Source organism: Eucalyptus grandis, chromosome 3 (assembly GCF_016545825.1).
Source record: "Eucalyptus grandis isolate ANBG69807.140 chromosome 3, ASM1654582v1, whole genome shotgun sequence".
In the NCBI taxonomy this organism is placed as follows: Eukaryota; Viridiplantae; Streptophyta; class Magnoliopsida; order Myrtales; family Myrtaceae; genus Eucalyptus; species Eucalyptus grandis.
This window is the reverse complement of record NC_052614.1, coordinates 47,878,559-47,901,605: the sequence shown is the minus strand read 5'-3', so window position 1 is coordinate 47,901,605 and position 23,047 is coordinate 47,878,559. Positions and strand designations below refer to the sequence as shown.

The 23,047-nt window shown below is 35.3% G+C and overlaps 2 protein-coding genes across 3 annotated transcripts; both read left to right on the top strand.

The window, feature by feature from the left end:
• The first annotated feature begins 10,396 nt into the window (after window positions 1-10,396).
• LOC104437578 (disease resistance protein RPV1) lies at window positions 10,397-22,315 on the top strand. Of its 2 annotated transcripts, XM_010050559.3 has the most exons (7): window positions 10,397-11,095; window positions 12,786-13,891; window positions 14,059-14,340; window positions 14,428-15,909; window positions 18,971-20,062; window positions 20,264-20,524; window positions 20,620-22,315. In XM_010050559.3, the coding sequence occupies exons 2-7, from the start codon at window positions 13,649-13,651 to the stop codon at window positions 21,937-21,939; spliced, it is 4,680 nt and encodes a 1,559-aa protein (XP_010048861.3). In that variant the 5' UTR covers window positions 10,397-11,095; window positions 12,786-13,648; the 3' UTR covers window positions 21,940-22,315. The 2 variants fall into 2 exon arrangements, with proteins under 2 accessions (XP_010048861.3, XP_039165073.1); XM_039309139.1 differs by lacking the exon at window positions 14,428-15,909 and having other exon boundaries at window positions 10,400-11,095.
• LOC120291896 (disease resistance protein RUN1-like) lies at window positions 10,595-13,483 on the top strand. The gene is made up of 4 exons (XM_039309696.1): window positions 10,595-10,913; window positions 10,987-11,095; window positions 12,786-13,306; window positions 13,401-13,483. The coding sequence occupies exons 1-4, from the start codon at window positions 10,595-10,597 to the stop codon at window positions 13,481-13,483; spliced, it is 1,032 nt and encodes a 343-aa protein (XP_039165630.1).
• Window positions 22,316-23,047: the final 732 nt, after the last annotated feature.

Sequence of the window (23,047 nt, the reverse complement as noted above, 5' to 3'; positions counted from 1 at the left end):
GAACTTTTTTTTTTTTTCGGTTGCACGGTCTACGAACTCAGATTGTGGAAGTAAGGTTTGCTTGTGCTCCTCTCTCTTTTTTATAGCAAAAAAGTGCTCCTCTCTTAAGTGGTAGTGGGAGCCGGGAAGATCCGGTTTGGTTTAAAAATTTTCCATCCTTGCTTTATATTTTATTCCCTTTTTTTGTTTTCGTTATCTGGTAATGTTGCTTAATCAGTTTATGGCCCGAAGATTGAAAGTGAGTTTTCTTTATCACATGGACCGACTAATCACATCAACGGAGGTTGGAATAGCTTGCAAATTCCAACCACTTCACCTACTTAATTGCCCCAGCCTCCTCTCGTGTCTCTATCAAAACAGAATGATTTCATGTTCTTTGCTCGTATCCCTTTTTCCAATTCCAATCTTGATTAGTTTACAAGATTAAATGGCCAATTCCTCTAGACCCTCAATTCGATTGTTTTGCAAGAATGCAGGGCCCACTCTCAATTTCATATGAGAGGAACTTAAAATGAGGGATTTTTTTCGATGTCTTGCACCTTGTTTTGGTCTTGATTAGAATATATTGATTAAAAAAAGAGTATATATATATAGATCGACCCTTGTATTTCTCATTTAATTATTATTTAATCATATTGTTATTGTTGTTTCCATATAATGATGATAGAATGTTGAATCTACACGTGTACTGCAAGTTGTGATTTATGGAGCGAAAATTTCGGTGTATGTCCATCATTAACAGTTTCGGTGATCTGCCGTTGATTTTTTTTATGCCATGACAAATATGGTTTTTATGGGATAAGAGCTTCCTTTTAACCACAAACTATACTCTTTTATTTTCAATGTTTTGTTTTATTCAGCTATTTAGGGATTTGCTTTGCTTGGAAGTTTTCAATATTCCTCTCATATTTGATTATGGCAAATGACTGAAATTTTTTTTTTTGCCGGAAAAAAAAACCTACTTTGTATTTATATGAATCTCTATGAATCATTATGCAACATGTTAAATTATTTTTAGTTCTTTAAGTCTTTTGACTCTATAATTTCATTGTAAATTCCATGTAAATGGATTTCAGATTTACTTGATTATGAAACAACAAAAATTCATGTTAAAAATATACAGCTTTTATTCATTGATTATTTACTTTTATTGTAATATTAAAGTGACAAAAACACAATTTGTTATATTTTAAATAGTCTATGATTTTTTAAATTTCTGCGATTCTTTTCTAAATTAAGAGAATGTTTCTATATTACATTGAATGAAATTGCATGAGCAAATTAAGCTATCAAATTATTGATAGTTTATCGACTAAACAACATATATCTTTAGATTTTGTTAATCGAATTCATGATAAGAAATTCCTTTATACATTGCGTTAAATTACTTGCACCATATGAGTTAAAATTCATGAGTTTCTCGAATATTCAAACTCTACCGATCTGTTGTAAACTAATTTATTTTAATTTTATCTTACTTAAATATATTTTCTTGTAGGAAATATTCTTTACTTAGATTAAGAGAAATTTAATAGCAAAAATTATATATAGACCGGCATGCGCACATACACATTATTTCTAAGTTATGTCTTTTGGTTTTTCAGCTAATCAATCCGTCGTGAGCTCATGTTAAGCAAATTTGGCATTAGCAAGAAAGGCTACGTAAACCGTATGTATGTATTTTTATACAATGCATATCTCATTTTATCTTTTCATTCTTCAATTTACTCAGTTTCCTTATTAAGTAAAATTATATACTTACACGTGATAAGCTATATTTCAAATTTGACTCAATTTAAAACAACAATACATTAAGCCACTGCATGAAATGCTCACTTGTTTTCGTAATATTTTTCTGTTGCAATGGGAAATCTTTTCCAAAATCACTGCAAGATTTTAAATAAGTTTAGGTAAAAGATTAACCAACACGTTTGGATGGCTAGTTAGGAAATCACTAAGATCGTCGGGGGTTAAGAAGTAATCCTCCTGGAAAACTAGTTCCTAAATCACTTTTCAAAAAGAAATGTTCCATCCATAAGCGCGTGGGATTCAGCTTTTGGATACCATGACCATGGGAAAAGCTTTATTACTTCTAAATGGTAGAAAACAACGTGTCAACAGTCAAGGGAAAACACTGCGTGTGAATTATATGCAAGATAAATATTTCATTATTTGCACCATCAAATTTAACAAACATTAGATCATTTAATTGGTTTTTTTAATTCTATATGACATAATTTATAAGGACAGTTGGGCTGCATTATAAAAATTTGATTGACAAAAACGTGATTTCAATGTGATTTATGAAATTAATTTGCTAAGATCCAACATTGAAATTCTAGTGTCCATCCACAAAAATAAAAATAAAAATTCATTGGTTACCTCTTAGTGAGGGGAACTTTTGTGATTCTAGTGAAAAATTGAATTTTCTTTTTATTTCCCAACTTTATTAGAATGTGGGTCAATTCATGGATCCTGTACATTGTCTCGATCCTCGATCTGAGTATTTCTCTTTAGGGTTAATACTTTGAAAAATCCTAAACTGGTACACTTGTGACAAATTTACCCAAAACTATTTTTTGACCACCAAAAACCCCAAACTGGTATACATTTGATAAATTTACCCCAAACTGGACACTTGTGACAAATTTACCATCTGTTAGTTTTCGTTAAATTTTATTCTTAAATTATTAAGTTAAATGACATGTGACAGTTGACCGATATACCGATTTAGGATTTCACACTCCGTTTGTCACCGTTTAATCCAATTTAGCATAGGGTATATTTGTCACAAATTTACCATTTTGGGGTTTTTTGCAGTCGAATAAATTAGTTTGTGGTAAATTTACAGTTGATTTTTATTAAAAAGGTGGGCTCCACTGTAAAAATCGAATATATTTTAATTTAATTTAATTCTTGGGGAGCCACTTTTTTGGACTTCTGTCTTTCTTCCTTATCCTCTTTTGCTGCTCAGTGCTCACCACCCACCGCCCCTCTCTTTTCTTGTCGTCAACGTCATGACCCGACGTCTCTCTCTCTCTCTCTCTCTCTCTCTTTGCTAACTGCTCACGCGCCATCCACACACGCGCCGGAGCTCACAGCCACACGCGTGACTTACCCAAGCTCGCTTGTAGATTGCATCCAAGAAAAGTCGATGTAAGGGGTAGTCCGGCGGCGACTCTAATCCCGTTTGGTAACATTCTAATTTTTCTTCTTTTTTTATTTCATTTTTTAAAAATAGATAAATAATTAGAGAGTAGTTGTGGAATAGAAATAATAAATAAATAAATTACTTTTTATTCTCGAAAATAATTTATAAAATAAGTTATTTTCTTGCTTTCAGGAATAATTTTTGAATAAGTTATCTTCTTTCTTTTTTATATTCTCTTAACCGATCATCACCACCATCATTGGCTGTTGGAACAAGAGAAGAAAAAAATAAAAATTTCAAAAATCATTAAAAAATTAAAAGAGATTTTACATCGCAAAAAAATTTAAGTTATATCAAACGCATTCTTATTTATTTTCTATTTCGAGAGTAGAAATTTTATTTAGTTACGAAATGCATTTTTCTAATCGAAACTATTCAAAAATAAAAATAGAAAAAAAAATCTTTAACAATAAATTATTTTTTAGAATAAAAATATTATTGAATGCACCTAGATCAACCAGTTTATAAGTATGTTCTCTTATGTTTTGCTTCATCAAAATTTAAAAATTTCTTCACCTAACCCATTTATAATAAACGTCATTGATCACCTACCGCTTTTAAGTACCCTCTCTTTTGGTTTTTTGGCTTGATTCTCTTGAAAGTCATTAATTTAGGTTCAACCTCAATTCTGCTCCAAAATTATTTTATTTAAAAAGTTTTACTAACTTTTACTATAGTCCCAAATTTATCTCGTGTCCAAAAATTGCAACTAGTTTTTTCAAAATTATCAATATCAACAGACTATTGTTACTTTTCTTTACCAAAAAGAAAAAATAGACTATTGTTACTTTATATGAAGGTAAGCATGTTGATATTTAATTGGCCCTAATGTTGATAATTTTAAAGAAAAAAAAAGCAGCAATTATTGGACATCAAGCAAATTTAAAACTATAGTAATTTTTTTTAAAAAGTTTGGGTTAATACCCTGAAAAACCATAAACCGGTACACCTGTGACAAATTTACCTCAAACTATTTTTTTGACCATAAAAAACTCCAAATTGGTACACATGTGACAAATTTACCCTGACTAACCATAAAAAAACCCTAAAGTGGTACATTTATGACAAATTTACCCCAAACTAATTTATTCAACCACAAAAAACCTAAAACTGGTAAATTTGTGACAATTATACCCTGCAGTAAATTGGATTAATACCACAAAAATTGTAAATTGTGACAAACAGAGTGTAAAATCCTAAATCGATATACCAATTAACTATCACGTGTCATTTGATTTAATTAAAATTTAACGAAAACTAATAGAGGGTAAATTTGTCACAAGTGTACCAGTTTGGGGTAAATTTGTCAAAAATGTACCAATTTGAGGTTTTTGATGGTAAAAAAAATAGTTTGGGGTAAATTTGTCACAAGTGTCTGGGTTTGGGGTTTTTCTGCGTAATAACCCAAAATGTTTAGAACATAATTAGGACTGAACCTAAAAAGAGAGCCCTCACTTTTTCTTTGCCAACTTTATCCATCCACAAACTCAAGGTGCGGTTTAGAAAAGAAGAAATTACTAAAAAAGTCTGAGACTTATTGTAATTAAGACTAAACCCAAAATTGAAGAAAGAAAGAGAGCCTTCACTTTTTCTTACATACTCAAGGTGCAGCTTAGAAAAGAGAAAATTACCATAATAAGTTAAAATTTATTATAATTATTTTGATTCGATTTTAAATATTTTTTGTGTCAGTGTAATCTGTTTAATTAATTTTTACCGGCTGACACTAATATTAATAATTTTTAATAGTACTTTTTTTTTTTTTTCCCTACTTTTTTTTTCCCCGCGGTGGCTAGAAAAAGAGCAAGTCCTTCCAAATGTAAACCAATTCATGGATCAATGCTTTATCAGGTACTGTCTCTTTCACGACCACAAAAAAAAAAAAAAAAAAGGCACTCTCTTTTTCTGAAAAGAAGAAAGTACTGTCTGTTTTTCTTTTTCTTTATCTTCTCCTTCCACCATTAAAGAAGGCGTACGCACGTTGGTTCTCTTTTTTCGTAATAGGAAAAGCAGGGTCAAGTCAAAAAGGCCCTGTCCCTCCCTGCAGAGCTCCTTCCTCCCGAGTACTATTGCTCTAGGGAATCACGCGCGCAATTATTTTGCGCTTTCCGTGCAGCATGCAATGGCATAGCAGCCGTTCGATCGGCATGAAGAGTGTTGGGCCGTTGGATGGCAAGAACGCGGACGCGGAATAGAGAGCGACGTGTGTTGGTGACGGCTTAGAATCGGTGGAGATCATGGTAGTGACAGAAGTATGTTATATAATTCTCTTTCGTGACGATGATCACTTGTTATTTTTATCGTCATATATGAGATTAATCTTTTCACATTTATTGTTTGTGAAATACCAGGTGATTATGAAATGTTATACCATGATACGTTTCACTACTTCGCTAAGCTCTTTCAAAACCTCATCATAATTTTCAATAGGATATACATATTAATAAATTATTCTTTTTAGACATTTATTTCCAAAATATTCGGAATCATGACCCAATAAACATTGAAATTCGGCAAATAATTATGTTCTAACGGATGGCCATGCTATTTTTCAATCATAAGAGTCGTCAAATATTATGTGTTTCCTTTTTTTGAAATACAGACAATCATGCAATAGATTTCTCTTGAACATGCATTTTTTTCCCCTTCTACCTATAAGGATTGGTAACTCTATTATATTCATTTATTACAAAGCGTGTTATATAATTTTTTTTAAGTATTATATATCGGTGTACTTATTTTAAATATATACATAGTCATCATCGAATTTCTCTAAACATTTACTTGTTTGCCTTCTACTTGTAATAATGGTTAGGTAAGTTATTACATTTAATCAAAATGTGATTGACGCTAACCTAATTATTTGATATTTAAAAAATAACATCTACCCAAATAATTTGAAAAAGTCATTGATTACGTAAATTTTATTTTAGTGAGGGAACTTTTATACTTTCAGTGATAATTTGAAATTTTCATTTCAGGCTCTAACATTGTCATAATATGGATCACCGCCATGCTTATTAGAAAGGCACTGACGACCTAAGTTGTTTTTCTACCCTCTCTTGCTTTTTTTCTTAACCCTCTCCGGACATCATACGTACCTAAATAATTACTATAAAATATTAAATTACATAAACATTATAATAACGTGGACCGTGTAACAGGTTTATTAAGAAAGTCATAAATGACCTAAGGCGCTTTCGTGGACCGTCTCTTTCGTTTTTTCTTGACCTTTCTCCGTTTGTCCACAATCAACTCCAAATGTGAAATTAAGAAGACCAAATGTTCTCGAGCGCAATTCTTTCTTCGGTGGGGCAGTAGGATCCGGGAAGATTTGGTTTGCTTTCAATAATTAAATTGAAGATGCTTGTTTTATAGCTTCTTCTCTTCTTTTTTTTCTTGGGTAATCTTGCCGACGACATCAGAGTTCGGGCCAAACTTAAAGGTTGAAAGTGAGTTTGGTTTATTATAATTGTCGCTTTACGGGGAAAGAACCAAAATTAAACGAGGACGGGACGATTGAGGAACAAACTCCAGCATTTTTGCTTACAAAAAGATTTAGCAGTATCCTATGATTTTTCAGTGGATTATTTTAATATCGTGGAAGACCCAAACGTGAAGATTACTTCGAGCTTTGGCTACAAGGGGTTTTATCACTAATAAGATATATTTAAGACGCGTTTAGTAGTGATTATATTCCCATGAACAAATTCCGATGAAAAATGATTTTTTTTTTTATTTTGTTCCAAACAACAATAATGATATGATTGAATAATAATCAAATTAAACAAGAAATCACTCTTAACGCTTTTGACTTAACAAGTCCAGTGCAAGTACTTGAACAGAATACAATTCAAGGCCTTAGTTCATGCTAATAGAGGCCTGTATTAACATTAAAATGTTTCAATATCAACGAACCGAAACGATAAGGGCTAAATCTCTGTAAATTGTGGTAGTAAGGGCACTCTGCCACTTACAATATCTTGTCACATATTTAAGTTGTATTGTTAAGGATATTTTCTTGCTTGAAAAAATAAACAATAAATCACTCTTACTTTTGATATTCAGTCTTTTCAGAATTTGGTTCCTCTTCTCCACCGAGTTTAGCTACAATAACCATGTAAACGTATCTATTTACTGCAAAGATTAGAAAAGAGACAAATCAAGACCGTCTCGCTAGGCATTGCCCTAAATTACATGTCAAAAATGAATAAGAAACTTTAGGAGCAAGTCGAAGAGCTAAAAATTGATAATACAAGCGACTACATTGAAGATATTTGTAAACCTTTTGAAGATTTCGAAATCTGTTTAAGTATGCTTTATCGATAATCACTACTCATGCATATATTACTTTACTAGAGAAATTCAATACAATGCCTTTATTACATTTGTGGATGGTATGAGCAAGATTATTGGAGAAACATCCATAGGATTTTTAATGATCCCAAAACTATTATTGAAATAATATATATTATGAAAATTACATATGTTTGTGATGATTTATTAAGGATATGGATAATATCCATGATGTGACTTCATTGGAAAAAAGATTGCAAGATGTCCTTCTATGGCCTGTACTTAAATAGCACCAACTGACCATGATAATCGACCCATGATAATGTTTATGTCACTTACGAAAAGATCAAGTCACCGACAATGCTGGGATAACTTTCATCTACAAATGTTTGTTGGAGACGTTAATATAGCCGTTGGTAGTTGGAACGTCAGAGGAGGAGAACCGAAGATTGTTAGAAAACTAGAAACAACTTTTGTCAGAACTGTCAGAGCTATGGCAATGTGACAACAGCGGCATAACATATTTTGGGAAAACTTGCTAATGCTCATGAGAAAGGGCTTTATGGGTAATCTAGTTTCAAAACAGCAGCTAGTGAAGAATCCCAAACGGATACTTGCTTCTCAAGACTATCTTTAACGGGAAGATTAAAGATGTCTGCATAAGAGAAGATCCTAGAAATCAAAAGGGTTGGAGGAAAAATATAGAATAAGCCAAAACGTTCAACGTTGTATTTTGAGCAAATTGTATATCATTCTCTATCTCTAGTGTAGTGTTTTTACTATATTGTAATCGCGAAAAAATTAAGTGTACAATTATGATAGTAACATCTGATTCCTTTTGCTGAGCTTTGATTTGGACATGTGAGGGTACGGTTTGATTAATGGTTACAATTGCAAAATGACTAGGAGTATTGAGACCATATGCATGAATATTGGTTTTTTTTTTTGGCTTTTTTGTTTTCCTTGTGTTCCCTTCCTCTGTTCTAGGAGATTTGAAGAATAATTGTTAATCATTACTTGTGGCACATTCTTTCTTTTTCCTTCTCCATCACAAGGATGCGTGCAGGATGAAAAGAGAGATGAACTGACCGCAAATGCAAAAAGTTACAATGAGGTAAGCTTGTTTAGTTTTGGTTCTCCGCATATGTACAATTTTTTTGACAAAATGTTGAGTGTGTACAAAATATTTTAATGCAAAATGTCTTCCTAGGTCATTAAAGCTACAAAGCTCTAGAAGATATCATTCCTGAAATAGTTCTTGATAATGTCGTGAGGCTATTGGCCTAGTGTAAATAAAGTTATAAAAAATCCTCCAACTATTACAAAATGTTTAATTAAGCCCTTCGAGTCTTCGACTATCGTCGGATAACAATCATCAATGGAACAAACTAGGAGCCACTACTGACAACGGTGACGACGTAGTCTAGTGCTGCAGGTAGATGACCCTAACAGGGTGGAAGTAAGAAATGGAGGAGGAAGAGGACGAGATGAGGGAGTATGGCAAGAGCTCGTGGAGTCATACATTATCCATATGAACACTGTCGATCGTTTATTTGTTTGGGCGCAGCAATACTAAGGGTCAGCCGATGGTGTTGCTTCAAGTGACAAAAAAAAAATGGAGCTACTTCATACGTTTTTTTTATTTTTTCTATCGAATTAATATCACGAAAAATATCAAATTAAAATATCTATAATAAATTTATTGAAAATTAATTTTTCGACTACCAAAAATCCCAAACGATAGACATGTAATAAATTTATATTTTGTAATTTTCCGTTAAATTTTATCATGAAATTGCTGAGTTATAGTTTGGGGTTCACCATCCGTTTTGTGATTTTTCGTGATATTAATTCAATTTAACGAAAATTAATGGAGTGACTAGTTTAGGATTTTTGATGGTCAAAAAATTAGTTTTAAATAAATTTATTATAAGTGTATCGGTTTGGGGTTTTAGTGATCAAAAATTTATTCTGTACCATTTTAGAGTTTCGTGGTGTTAATCTTTTCTATTTATCCTTTTCCTTTTTGTCTCACTTTAGCGGGAAAATTTGGTGATTCGCTGGAGTGCGCGGTGAGATTGTTTGGATTTTTGGGGGTGGTTGGTCCATTCTTCGTTCTTCACCTGTATAATTTGTGAGGACTGTGTAGTGATTTTTTTCTCAATTTTTTTCTTTTGTTTGGGTTTCAATAAATTGGGATGAGTTTTGCGGTGATTGGATGAATCTGGAAAAATCATTCATGGTCCTTATTGGTAAAATCATCACCTAATTAAAGCAATTCCTATATATTTAGCAACTTCATATTCAATTATGTGTCTCACAATTTTCACTGCCCATTTAAAGAACCATCTCAAAGTACGATAGCATATGACCTTTTTTTTGTTTTTTGTTTTTTGTTTTTTTGCCGTTGATGCACAAAGCCTTTTATATCCATAAAAAATTAAATGAAAGAAAAGAAACGCAAGCGCCTTTCACTTTTAAGCAACCAAACGACACGGCGTGTTCACGCGCTTGGCAGTGAATTTACTGAACACGCGGCAGAATTCACGCTGCCGGAGCACTGTCTCCCATGCCCACGCGCTCCTCGTTCTCTCTCCACGTGCTCTTTGCCCCCTCTTGATTTTTCCTTCTTTTTCACGTTGTTGTTTTCTTCAAGTTTATTAAAATTATTAAAATAAGTTTATGTATTATAATTGCCTCGTAAGGTCCAACATCAGCATCTAATGATGACATCAGCTCTCCTTTTATAATTTTAAGGGAATGGCCAAGTCGAACAAAAAATATATAGTTTCGACACCCACTTGCCAAAAAAAAAAAACTTGATTGAGAGACTTGATTGAACGATTCGCATTAGTTAAATGACCGATGCCTTTCCTCCAAAGATTTTAAAACAAAAAAACCTTTAGATTGGCTGTGCGCTGTGCGGTCTCCCAAGTAGTCTTTGAAAATTTCCAATTTTTAGGGCGTCCTTACTCATTTGCCTAGTTCATATCTGAAACCTCAGCTCATTCCTTCAGCTCAGCCCCCGCCACACCGAACTTTTTTCTCTTTCGGTGAGAGATCTGGATCGTAATAAGCTTCCCAGCTATGGCATACTCAGAGGCCGGATCAAGTAGTGATGCTGCACAAGTATCAGGAGGTAAGTATCAAGTGTCCCTGAATTTCAGAGGACCCGACACCCGTTATGGATTCACAGATTTCCTCTATCACGGATTGATAAATGTTGGAGTCCGCGTATTCATGGATGATGAGAAACTCAGCGTCCGCGAAGCGATTGGTGGAGACCTTCTTCATGCTATCGACGACCCCATAATCTACATACCCATCTTCTCTCGGACTTATGCTTCCAGTATATGGTGCCTCCGTGAGCTTAGGCATATAGTAGACAACGTGTCTATGTCGAAGGGTACAAAAAGTATTTTACCTGTTTTTTGGCGTGAAACCTGATGATGTTAAACTTAAGACTCCACTATATGAAGATGCTCTGCTGAAACACAAGGAGCTGTTTCCAGATGAAGTAGAGAGGTGGAGAGCGGCTCTTGCAGAAGTAGGTGGAATCAAGGGATGGCACTGGGATGGAAATCAAAGGTAATACTCTTTTGAAGATCCTTACCTAGTCCTTATTTTGTTTTGGCCGATGCAACGTTGCCCTGTCAAATGATTTCTTTTATTCCTTTTTTCAAGTGGGAGATATTGAAATTGCTGCTCTCATTCGACTTTACATCCTTTGCTCTCAGCCATTTTTATCTGTTCCCTGTCTCGTAAGGCTACGAAATATTCGATGGCAGCCACTTGTGTTTGTCATCTGGGATGATTACCAAAATCAACTTCAGATTTTGCATTCATCCATATAATCTGTATTCATATCAGTTTCCATTTTCCATTAATGGGGAAAAGACGAAAAAAATCAGAGATGGCATCTGGTGCCGTCTTTATTTTAGACATATCTGAGTGCTCAGGAAACACCAATCACACAAGGAAACTAAGATTTGGTGAAGAAAAATCATATCTAAATATTCGATAGAAGCAACAGTATCCTGAGAACATGTAAAGCATGACGGGCTATTTTCCTTGTCTTAGGCAAAGTAGGAAGTCTAGTCTAATCCAAACTAATAAACGCGGAAATGAATATTGGGCCACACGACTTGAACGTGAGCTATGGATGAGCTGGGAGGCAAGATAGTAGTGACGTGGCCCCGCATGGCATTTGTTCTTGTTTTGTGGGTCATCACATGGCTTTTATATTAGCAACTGAATATGCTTATCATCGTTTATCAATAACAACACATAATTTGGTTGTCAATTGATAAATTTAAACCTAACTTACGGTGAATTAACGCCTACCATGCATTAATATAACATGTGAACGCCCATTATCTTCTCCAATGTAAATGAGCTGTTTTTGCACCACTTTTTCGGGTGGCAACCTCTTATACTTTTTGTTGTTGAAAAAAAAAAAAAAACCTCTTATACTTTTTGAGTAATGTAGTCAATGCCCCCAACAGATGGAGCTATAGGAAGCAAACTGACAGGGCCATTGTTTCTATATTAACAAGGAAGTGCATCTTAAATAGTTAAATTCCAAAACTACGACTTATGTTAATAATTCTGTGGACCAATTAAGGTACAAACCAACGCCCAAACAGGTGGCTCAACCATACAAATGTTTCTGCTTGATGGTGTGGAAAATCAAACCTGTATTGTGCGCCTAATCCATACACGTATTCATTTCTTAATCACCAAATTAACCTCACGGGAGTCGGGTTTCTCGATTTTTAATTTTGAACAAATCTTGATGTGACATGGCTCTTTAGATGCAATAATACTCATAATCAGATCCATAGAAAACTTACATGCATAAGTTAAACAACACAAATGTTACAACTACTATATTGTTGGGGCTGGGGAATAGTTACAGGTTTCAGGATTATATTTTTATTCGGCAGGTTGCAGTTTTCAATACATGACTTTGTCTACATTCTATGGGATCATGATTCTCCTATTGTGAATGCTGAAATCTTTTTCAGACTTAGCTATAAATGCCGAAATTTTGCTTATACATGATATAGTAGCCAATTGGTAAACTTTGGCCACCATTTAGACAAATATTGTAGTCTTCAGAAATTTCTTTGGTCATACGCGAAAAACATATCAAGTGAATACTACTAAACTATCCAATACTACTATTAATTCAGTGAATTTAAATATCGTTTGTGATGTACTTCAATCTTATCAAGTTAATCTAGTCAACTAATGAATGCGCTTTTGTACATGGCAGCCCAGCATTGATAGTTGAATCGATTGTTGACAAGGTTTTAGTGAAGCTGGCAACAAGAAAAAAAGTAGTGACTGAACATTTAGTTGGACTTGATGATCGGATAAAAGAGTTGACAGAATTATTAGATGTCGACCATCCAAATGTGCAGCTTATTGGAATTTATGGAATGGGTGGCATCGGTAAAACAACTGTTGCCAAGGTTGTCTTCAATACACTATCTTCCCACTTTGGAAATACTTGTTGCTTCCTTGAGAATGTTCGAGAATGCTCATTGACCAAGGGCATAGTCGAGCTACAAAAGAATTTACTATCTGACATTGTTGGTATTAAACCTATGGAAATTGTGAATAATTATGAACATGGAATGATGATGATCGAAGAAGTACTCAGTACTAAGAAGGTCCTTGTGATTTTGGATGATGTTGCTGAAAAATGGCACATTGAGTACCTAATAGGAAGACGTCCATTAGCTCCAGGATCCCGCATAATCATTACAACGAGAGACCAAACTATTATGCCAGGTAAGTGGTTTAATAGTGACATTCGACGGTATGAGATACCAAAGATGGATGATGCTGTTGCACTTCAGCTTTTTTGTCGGCATGCTTTTGATAGGGACTTCCCTCTCAATGATTATCGTAAACTTTCAAATGAAATTGTCTCAACCACGGAACAACTTCCTTTGGCTATTGAAGTGATAGGTTCATTACTTAAGGGTCAAGGCAAAGAATTTTGGCAAGGGATGTTGGTCAACTTAAGGAATGCACCTAATAGAGAGGTTCGAAAGAAGTTGCAAATTAGCTATGATGGCCTAGACAAATTTGAGAAACAAATTTTTCTTGATATAGCATGCTTCTTTTTCAATGAGAAGAAGACAAGATGCAATTTATGCGTGGGACGATTGTCGACTTGATCCCATAATAGGAATTAACATCCTTACCCAGAAGTGCTTGATAAAGGTATTGGACAATGGTAAGCTTTGGATGCATAATCAATTAATAGCATTGGGAAGGCAAATTGTCCGTGAAGACAGTCAAGGTGACCTCAAAAAGCAAAGTAGGTTGTGGATTGCAAAAGAGGCCATGAAAATCATGGGAACTTTGGAGGTAAGCAGCATCTCATTTTGAAATAGAAGTTGTTTATCTTGGGATTAAGGAACTTTTAATTTTTTTTTTTAAGGATCTTTATCATTTTTTTCCTACCCATAAGTTGCAAAACATAGCAGTTGGAAGTTGACTAACTTCTTGACATCGTTGCAAAATTTCACTTGCAGAGGAAGGACAAGGTTGAAGCACTTGATATAGATGGACTAGATGACTTCGTAGAGATTAGAAATGAAGAGTTTGAAAGGTTCCAGAATCTAAGACTCCTCAAGTTAGGCAATGGAACTTGCACTGGGGATTTTGCCAAATGTCGTTCGAAGTTGAGATGGATTTCTTGGCGTTCTCCTCATCAAGGTTTTAAGGCAAACAATATGCATTTGGATTATCTTCTTGTTTTTAAGCTTGACAAGAATGGCTTCACTGATGATTCAAAAGCATGGGACTTGATCAAGGTAAACTATATATATTACCTCTAGTCTAATAGTCCCAATATATACTATGAATGGATCTTACTCTTAATATGCCATCCATTTTTACAGAGGGCGCACAATTTGAAAGTCCTATCACTTGTTGAATGTCATGGTATAACAACAACCCCAGATTTCTCTAAAAGCTTGGGTTTAGAGAGGTTGACTCTTGCAAGTTGTAGTAGGCTAAAGGAAATTGAAAGCTTCATTGGATATCTACCGTCATTGATTGAGTTAGAGATTGAAGAGTGCAAGGGTCTTACAGTTTTGCCTAAAGAAGTGGGGGCACTAGGGAAGCTTGAGCGCTTCTCATTGTTGGGATGTTCTAGGTTGAGAGAACTTCCAAGCTCAATTGGGAATATAACCACATTGATAGAACTAAACTTATCATATACGGGTATTATCAAACTTCCTAACTCCATCCAAGATCTAGTGAAACTTGAGTCTTTTCTTTTGAGAGATACGAGGCTAACGGAACTTCCCGCCTCCATTGAAAAGTTAAAATCTTTACGTGTATTGTGTTTATCAATAAGTGGATTGTCTCCTTTGGAGCATGTTTGGCAATTACCTAGTGGCATCGACATGTTGAAAAATCTTGAGGAGTTGGATCTCTCTAGGTGTGTTGAAATGAAAGGAGAAATTTCAGTTGGAATTAGAGAATTGTCATCTTTAGCAATCCTGAATTTAAGAGATTGTCATGGGATTCAAGTGTTGCCGGAGCTTCCCACAAGTTTGACCTTTCTATTTCTTCAATCTAAATCATTGCTCTCAGTCCCCAATCTATCAAACCTTACTAATTTGGTTGAACTGCTACTAAGTGATGATTCTCGTAATACAGGCAAGTCAAACCTATTACCATCATGTGACTTAAGGTGGATTGGGAGGTTATCTAGACTGAAAAAGTTAGAGTTAAATCTGCTAAATGTACTTGCACCTCAAGAGTTGGCTTCTCTTTCTCATCTAGAAGAGCTTACTTTGTGTTACCTAGACCTAGAAACCCTTGTGCAGCTTCCGTCCTCCCATTGGAGTTTGGAAAATTTGTCGACTTTAGAGTTCTATCGGTGTGAAGTGGAAGCCATTCCACTAGAAAAACTTCCACGATTAAAGAAATTAAATATTGATGGTTGTAAACAACTTGAGAGATTATACATTCCTTTGGAATTAAGGAAATTACGCCAGGCGTGGGTGTCACTTTGTCCAAAGCTAGTTGAGATACAGGTTTTGGGTCTTTCCACATCATTGAAATCCTTGAGGGTTTCTGGGTGTGAATCTCTTATAAGAATAGGTGGCTTATCAAACTTGAAGAACCTGGAGGAATTGGTAATCCAACAGTGCAATGTACTTATTAATGTTGAGGGCCTTCGTGAGCTAGAGTCTCTGAAATCCTTGGATGTCAAAGAGTGCATGTCTTTGACAAAAGTGATCGATGCATTTTGCACAAATATACCGGATGATTGCCTCGTCGAAATATCGGGGTGTGGGGACTTCATCAAACGAGGTGCAACATCCTTGAAGCATTACAAAGAGGAGACTCTTATGGATAAACCAAACAAGGTGTGACATCTTCATTAATATACAGTAGCCGTACGTGAATGTACGGGTTTGAAAATTTGTTTGTTCTAATTTCAATTTGATGCTATAATTCGGAAAAATTACACATTGTAAAAAGTTAAATATTGCTCTGAAATTTACATGGATGAAAAAATATCTTTTAATCCAATGACAAAAATTTATTGAGATGATGTTTAAATAATTTCAAATAAACTAACGTTCCTTTGATGTGTTCCTTTTAATTTGAAAAGTTGTTTTGTAGAAATGAAATAAATTTACAAACAAAAGTTTCATCTTTGCAATTTTTAAATTTATTTCGTTGTTATATAATTGAGTGTTGGATATAATGTAATGTGTTTCTTTTGATGTCATAATTTCTAGGGTTAGCATAAAGTGCCCTCTTGAACTTTGTCGCTGTTGCGCAAATAGCCCGTAAACTTTTAACAGCAGTAGATAACCCCATCTTCGCCCCACCCAAAAAAAACTTTGATTATGTTGCATTAATTAGTTTTCCAGCATGTATAGCGGTTAACAAATAATTGCTTTACCTTTTACCAAAAAAAAAAAAAAAAAATTGCTTTACCCGTTTATTTGCTCTTTTGCGGATACATGCATATGTAGTGGGCTTGACTAATTTTATTTTATTTTTTGCTGCCAATGGGCTTGACTAGTCGATTATGTGATTTTAGTATTACAGCATATTGTCACCACAGGAGAATAGCGTATTTTCGTAATACATGACTATTTCAAAGTAAATTAAGCCACATATTGCTGGAATAAATATTCATAAAAATATCAGGATGTAACTTTTATATGTGGGAAAACATTATTTCGCTAAAAAGTGCAACTTATGAAAAGAGACACTAGCTAATATAGAAGCATATTACTTTAAATTAAGAAAGAATAGAACAGCATACAAATTTTCGTAAACTGATTTGAAACAATGTATCCTATGGTTATAGACTTTTCATTCGAAAAGTAGAAGATAGAACTCTTTTTTAGTTCCTATTGAAATTATATATAATTGAAATAAATAATTATCATTAAAAGATAGTAGTGCATGAAGTATGACAAAACTATCCAAAAAGAATAGATTAATGTAATTAAAGTGAAAATATGATGAAGAATTAAAGGCCACTAATATAATAACGTAAAATTTAGAAAAAGAAACGGAAGTGGATATGGAATTAGAATAGCAAGACTCTTTACTTTTTTTTTTTTTTTTTGCTTTTCTTGGAGGAGGTGCATGTTCGTTTCCCATTTTTCGACAGCCTTTTGCTTTTACATGGGGAATGTTTGGAGTGGATTTTGCTTTTAGCTAATAAGAGAAACAGATGATTTAGTTGTTTCCATTTTGGTTTGGAGTAGTATGAGTTTGAATTATTCTCGGTCAAGACCGTAAATAATGAAAAAAATGATTTCAAAAGTAATTTTACGCATATTACGTCTGGTCTGTAAGATTATATTTATATTTAGTCAAGAAAACGGAAAAATATTTTTTGGTCCTTTGCGACTCTTTATTTTGGTCCATGTACCTTACTTTCATCTTAATCTCTCAACAAGTATTGCTTTTTTCCCTTTGATTTCGTCCTCTTAATGACTTTTATGTAGATGTGCTTGATAAATAAACGTGTGCTGACATGCAGGTGCCATGTAGAGTAGGGCGTTGTTCATTTCCAGCAGGTTTTGCATCAAAAAGTCATCGAAGGGACGAATTTGAAAAAAAATAAAATAAAATCGATCTGGGGCTTAAATGAGGAAGAATTGGACCAAAATGAAGAATCACGAAAAATAATTTTATCTTTCTCCGAAAAGATTCCAACCTTTTTTTACCATAGCAGCATGTTTTACCTCATTCCCCTAGTCTTCTTTTATCCCTTCAAATATGGATGCCAGTCACTCGCCCACATACCAATCATTTTCAATTCTTTGTCGATTGTCGATCTTTGTCAATTTGTGCTTGCCTCAGGAAAATCATGTAAGTGCCAATGTAAACAGGAAACACATGAACTGAACAAGAAATTTGCAAAATCCATACCGAATAGACAATATTTTCAATTGATAATTGACATTCAATTTAAGGATAGAATTATATGTAAAGTAACCAAGTGACAGGAAGGAACCAATCAAGAAAAGCTCAGTACCTGTAAACGAGAGTGTGGTATCGGAACATACTTGTATTTGGATTTCGGTGAGAATATTTAGGCATTGCTTTCCATTAGTCCAAGACCCACTATCTCCGAAAATTGAATGTAGATCATTCGACTTAGAAACAACAACACAAGAAAATGTGGGGAAAGATGATGCAGAAGGAACCGAAGAAAATTTGTATGTATTTGGAGGTAAACTGAATATCGATCATTGCATAGTCGGAGTCTAGTCTACCATCTGAATTTTAAGACGTTGGTCCTATTTGCATAATGCTCATTTGCTGTTGGGAGCTTGTTTACACTTCAGAGATTAGAACAGAAATAATTAATTACCGTGAACATTGTTGTGATGTGCATATCATGATTTCTTGAATGTTGAAATATCTGGTCAGTAAATTAAGCACCCAACTTCCAAGATCTAGTGTCATTTAGGCTCTGTTTGTTTCATGAAAAATAAAAGATTTGAATTTTTTTTTTCTAAAATTGACTACTTGTATCGCTTACAAGAATGAATAAATAAAAAATATTTTCATCATACACCCAATTATTTAGGCATAAATTGTTGTCGATAATGAAAATATTTTTAATTAACTAATTATTTCAAGCAATACAAGTGATCATTTCTATCCAAATCGTTCTTTTTGCATGAAACAAATGGAGGCCTAATTTGATTACAATACTACCTAAGTTTCCTTATTTATATTGTGTGTGTAGATATTGAATTATGGATGAGAGATTGATAGAATAAGTGTCTGTGTATTTTTGTATCAAAAAGAATAATTTGATGACAAATGAATATCTTGTATCTATGCGTGGAACTAAAGGAATGTTATGAGAGAGACACTGATCGGGTGATGTTTGTTCTTTTCACCGTCTACGATTATACTTAGGTGAAAATTCTGTTTCTCTTGCAGAGGATGAAGAAAATGGAAGATGACGGTAGAGAGCAACCGGCAGACGGGGAAACTTCCGATAGAAATTATTGTGCAATTGCAGCTGTTCAGAATGTAGTTGGAATTGATGATCGTGCAAAACAAATCATCGACTTACTGGAAATGGAAGTCAATGATGAGGTGTGCATTATTGGAATCTATGGAATTGATGGAATTGGCAAGACGACTCTTGCCAAGGCTGTATACGACCAGATCTCTTCTTGTTTCGACAGTTGTAGCTTTCTCGCAGAGGTCGAAGAAACCACCCAAAATTCTCGTGGTATTCAGTTTTTGCAAAATAAGTTTATATGTGATATCCTTGAACGAGATCATGAAGATCTTTCTTTTGATGAAACAATAAAAGATTTCGTGGATATATTTTGTGAAATGAAAGTTCTAATAGTTGTCGATGCCGTGGAAAAGCCATCCGATCTTCATGCTATTGTAGGAGACCAGCTTCATTGGTTTGGTCCAGGTAGTCGAGTAATTGTGACTTCTCAAAATGAGGAAATTCTCGGAGGGTATGATTCCGACAAGGCTGCCACCTATAAGGTTAGTGAGTTGGATGATGGTCAAGCTTTTGAACTTTTCTGCAAGCATGCTTTCAGGATGCAATCTTCCATGCCTGATTATGATGGACTCTCAAACCGCATTGTCAATGCTACAAAGAAACTACCATTAGCAGTTGAAGTCATCGGTTCATTTTTGCGGGGTAAATCAATACAAGAATGGGAAAAGATGGAGAAGGCAATGAAAGCACGTCCGATGAGTTCTCAAAAGACTATGGTTGGCCTTCAAGAGCTATTGGATATATGTTACGGAGAACTGGATCATCGGCAAAAAGATATATTTCTGGACATAGCATGTTTCATCTCTGGTGTGGATGCCCGAATTGCTTCATATATGTGGCCCAATTGTTATCCATCCTCTGGTTGCATTCTGGTGCCCCTGGCAAAAATTGGAGAAAACAATGAATTGCAGATGCACAGATTGCTGAGACGCCTTGGCAAAAAAATGTTTGAGCAAGAGGGATCTGGAGATCCAATTGGGAGAAAATTTTACGTAGAGGAGAAGGTAAGAACTTTCGGTTCAGTTTGTTATCGGCAAAACAAACGCCTCGACATACAGGCTACATTTTTTTTTTTTTTCCATTTTTTGTCAAGGAATCATATCATATATGTACACTTTAGCACATAGGGCAAGGAAAGTATCCTATTTTCGGATGGGTATTGGGGCTTACAGCTTCTGATGATTATGTTACTTTGTCAATTTTAGGAAATGGAAAACGTTGAAGCTCTCTGCCTTGACTACACAGCTGGAGATTTTCAGATGATGCCAGAACTAAGGTTTCTCAGGCTGGATAATGCCAAAGTTTCCGGAAACTTTGAAGGTGCATTAGCTAGTTTAAGGTGGCTCTGTTGGCAAAGGTGTCCTCTGGATTTTAGTGCCAAAAATTTTTTGTTAACAGAGTTGGTCATTCTCGATCTGTCCTGGAGCAAAGTCACGGAAGAATGGGGAGGTTGGAGTGAAATCAAGGTGATTTGGTATTCATTTGGTTGTTTTATGTTTGTTTTCTCGAATTAAATATTTGCGAATTGACCATGTGCGTGTTTTACGTTTTGGCTTTGCAGATGAAGAAATTGAAAGTCTTGAATCTTACTGGGTGCTCTGACTTACTGTTCACTCCCGACTTCTCTGGTTACGAATATTTGGAAATCCTGATTCTTGAACGATGTTCTCATTTGGTGAAGCTAGATCCTTCAATTGGCAATTTGAAACGTTTAGTTTCCCTGAATTTGAAGTTCTGCTCCCAATTGAACGGGTTGCCAATGGAACTAGGTTGTACGCCAGCTCTGAAAGAGCTTTTTATTGACGGGACTTCTGTACGGCAGATCCCCATCTCCATAGGCAATTTGAAGCAACTCGAAATTCTCAGTGGCTTGAAGTGCTTCCCATTGACTCACCTGCCCAGTTCGATTTGTTATCTGGCTGCTCTCTCCGAACTCTCATTAGATGGTGCCAAAATTTCTAAGCTCCCGAGCTCACTGGGGGAGCTGCTCAAGCTAAGACGCTTGTCATTGAGGGATTGCCGTTATTTGAGGAAACTTCCATATTCTATCGGTGAAATGAGGTCATTAGAGGAGTTGGATATATCGGCGACTAGTATCCCTGAACTCCCCGATTCAATAAGAAAGCTGAAAAGCTTGAGAGTGCTGAGAATGGACTCTTCTTTCATTCGAGCGATTCCTGGGGAGATTGGGAATCTAACCAAGCTCGAAGAACTACACGCTTCGTGGTGCCCGAGTTTGAAGGGGGCCATTCCCGGTGATATTGAGGCGCTACATCGTCTTAGATCACTGACGCTGGGGCATTCCAGTATATCTAGCCTACCCCCTGAAGTCTCCACCATCTCTGGTCTTCACACCCTGGATTTAATTCAGTGCAATGAAATTGAAAAATTGCCGAAGCTTGCCCCTTCTCTAATATGTCTGCGCGTGAGTTCTAAAAGGATGAAAGCGATACGCCATCTTGGAAATTTAAAGGAATTGGAGGAGCTGTGCCTAAGTGATGGGGACCCGAAAGCACGCCGACCACCCTCCGCGATAGAAGAGATTGAAGGGTTTGAAGGGCTTAAAGCCCTGAAGAGGCTAGATATATCGAACTGCAAAATACGAAATATCAATGGGATTGGCCAGTTAACCTCACTGGGTAGTTTGATTCTTTCCTACTGTGATTACCTCGATAGTTTACCTGATCTTTCAAACTTGAAGTCGCTGAAAGTTTTAGAGATCAGACGATGCAAAATGATCCATCAAATTGAAGGCCTAGAAAAATTGACGACTTTGGAAAAGCTGAATATCAGAGAATGTCCGGCTGAGAACTCGGTGCAAGTACAGAATGCGCGGAAGGATGTGCGGGCACGTTTAAAAGGAAAATTGTGCACCGGTTGATTTTCTCGTCAAAATTTCAGCTGGCGAAATTAAAGGCCTCAAGTATCTTTTCTGGCAGATTTGTCACTTAGAAAATCGGGTCACTTTATGTTTGGACGCAGCAGAATGAAGATCCGTCTGGCTACGGCAGAGTCCGAGAGGCTACTAAACCGATGGACTTCTCATTTTTATTTACCTATGGTTCATGACGTTATGCCTGTAGTTGATTGGACAAATTTTTAGTTAGCATGTGTCTCCCTACTTTTAGATCAAGTCTATGAATTCCCCTGCCAAAATCAACTTTGTCGTAGGGTTATCTGAAGATAAGGATGTTTTGCATCTTTTGACACGAGGACATCGTTAATTTTTATATTAATTTTTCATTACATGCTGGTCATCTTTTCTGGTTTTCCTTTCAATTTAAATATAGTTTGTACACTTAAAATTTTTGCTTGTAGACCTTGTGCATTTCGTAAGAAAATTAAGGATTGAATTCCATTTGGAATTTGATCCCTAGCCAAAAAACATCTAAATTGCATAAACTAGCATACTGCAATTTGCGTGGACTCAAACTCGTATCTCTCATTTTTTTGTACCCTCATCATTTACTTTTAAAATTCGTCCAAATAATGACCACTCTCGCACCACCCATTTTGCTTCACATTTTCACATCATTAACCCTTTTAATTTGCCCGCATACGTTGGTGATTAAATAGGAAAAGATTGGACAAGCAAATGAGGCCTTTTTAGGTACACCATATAGGGAAACAATGGCACATTAAATTTGAACCAAATTAGTCAAGATGGGATGTCCTTGGCCGGCATACACCCCTAAATCCAAGGGGTAATAGACTTCCTTTGAACTCCCATGGTACAAACCTTTAGACAAAAAGGCTTCCGCTTTTGAATGGACAATGACTCTGAAGTATGACGCAAACAATGGACAAAGCCCCTCCCCTTTGACCAGCCAATAACCCCATGCATAGTACAAACCATTGGACAAAAGACATGTGACATCCTGAATTTTTGATCCTGTCTCGATAATATGAAATGTGCATTTCGTCAACGCGCTTATGGTCATTTTTCTCTAATCACTCTTGAGTTAACTAACTTATTAGGTGAAGCCGAT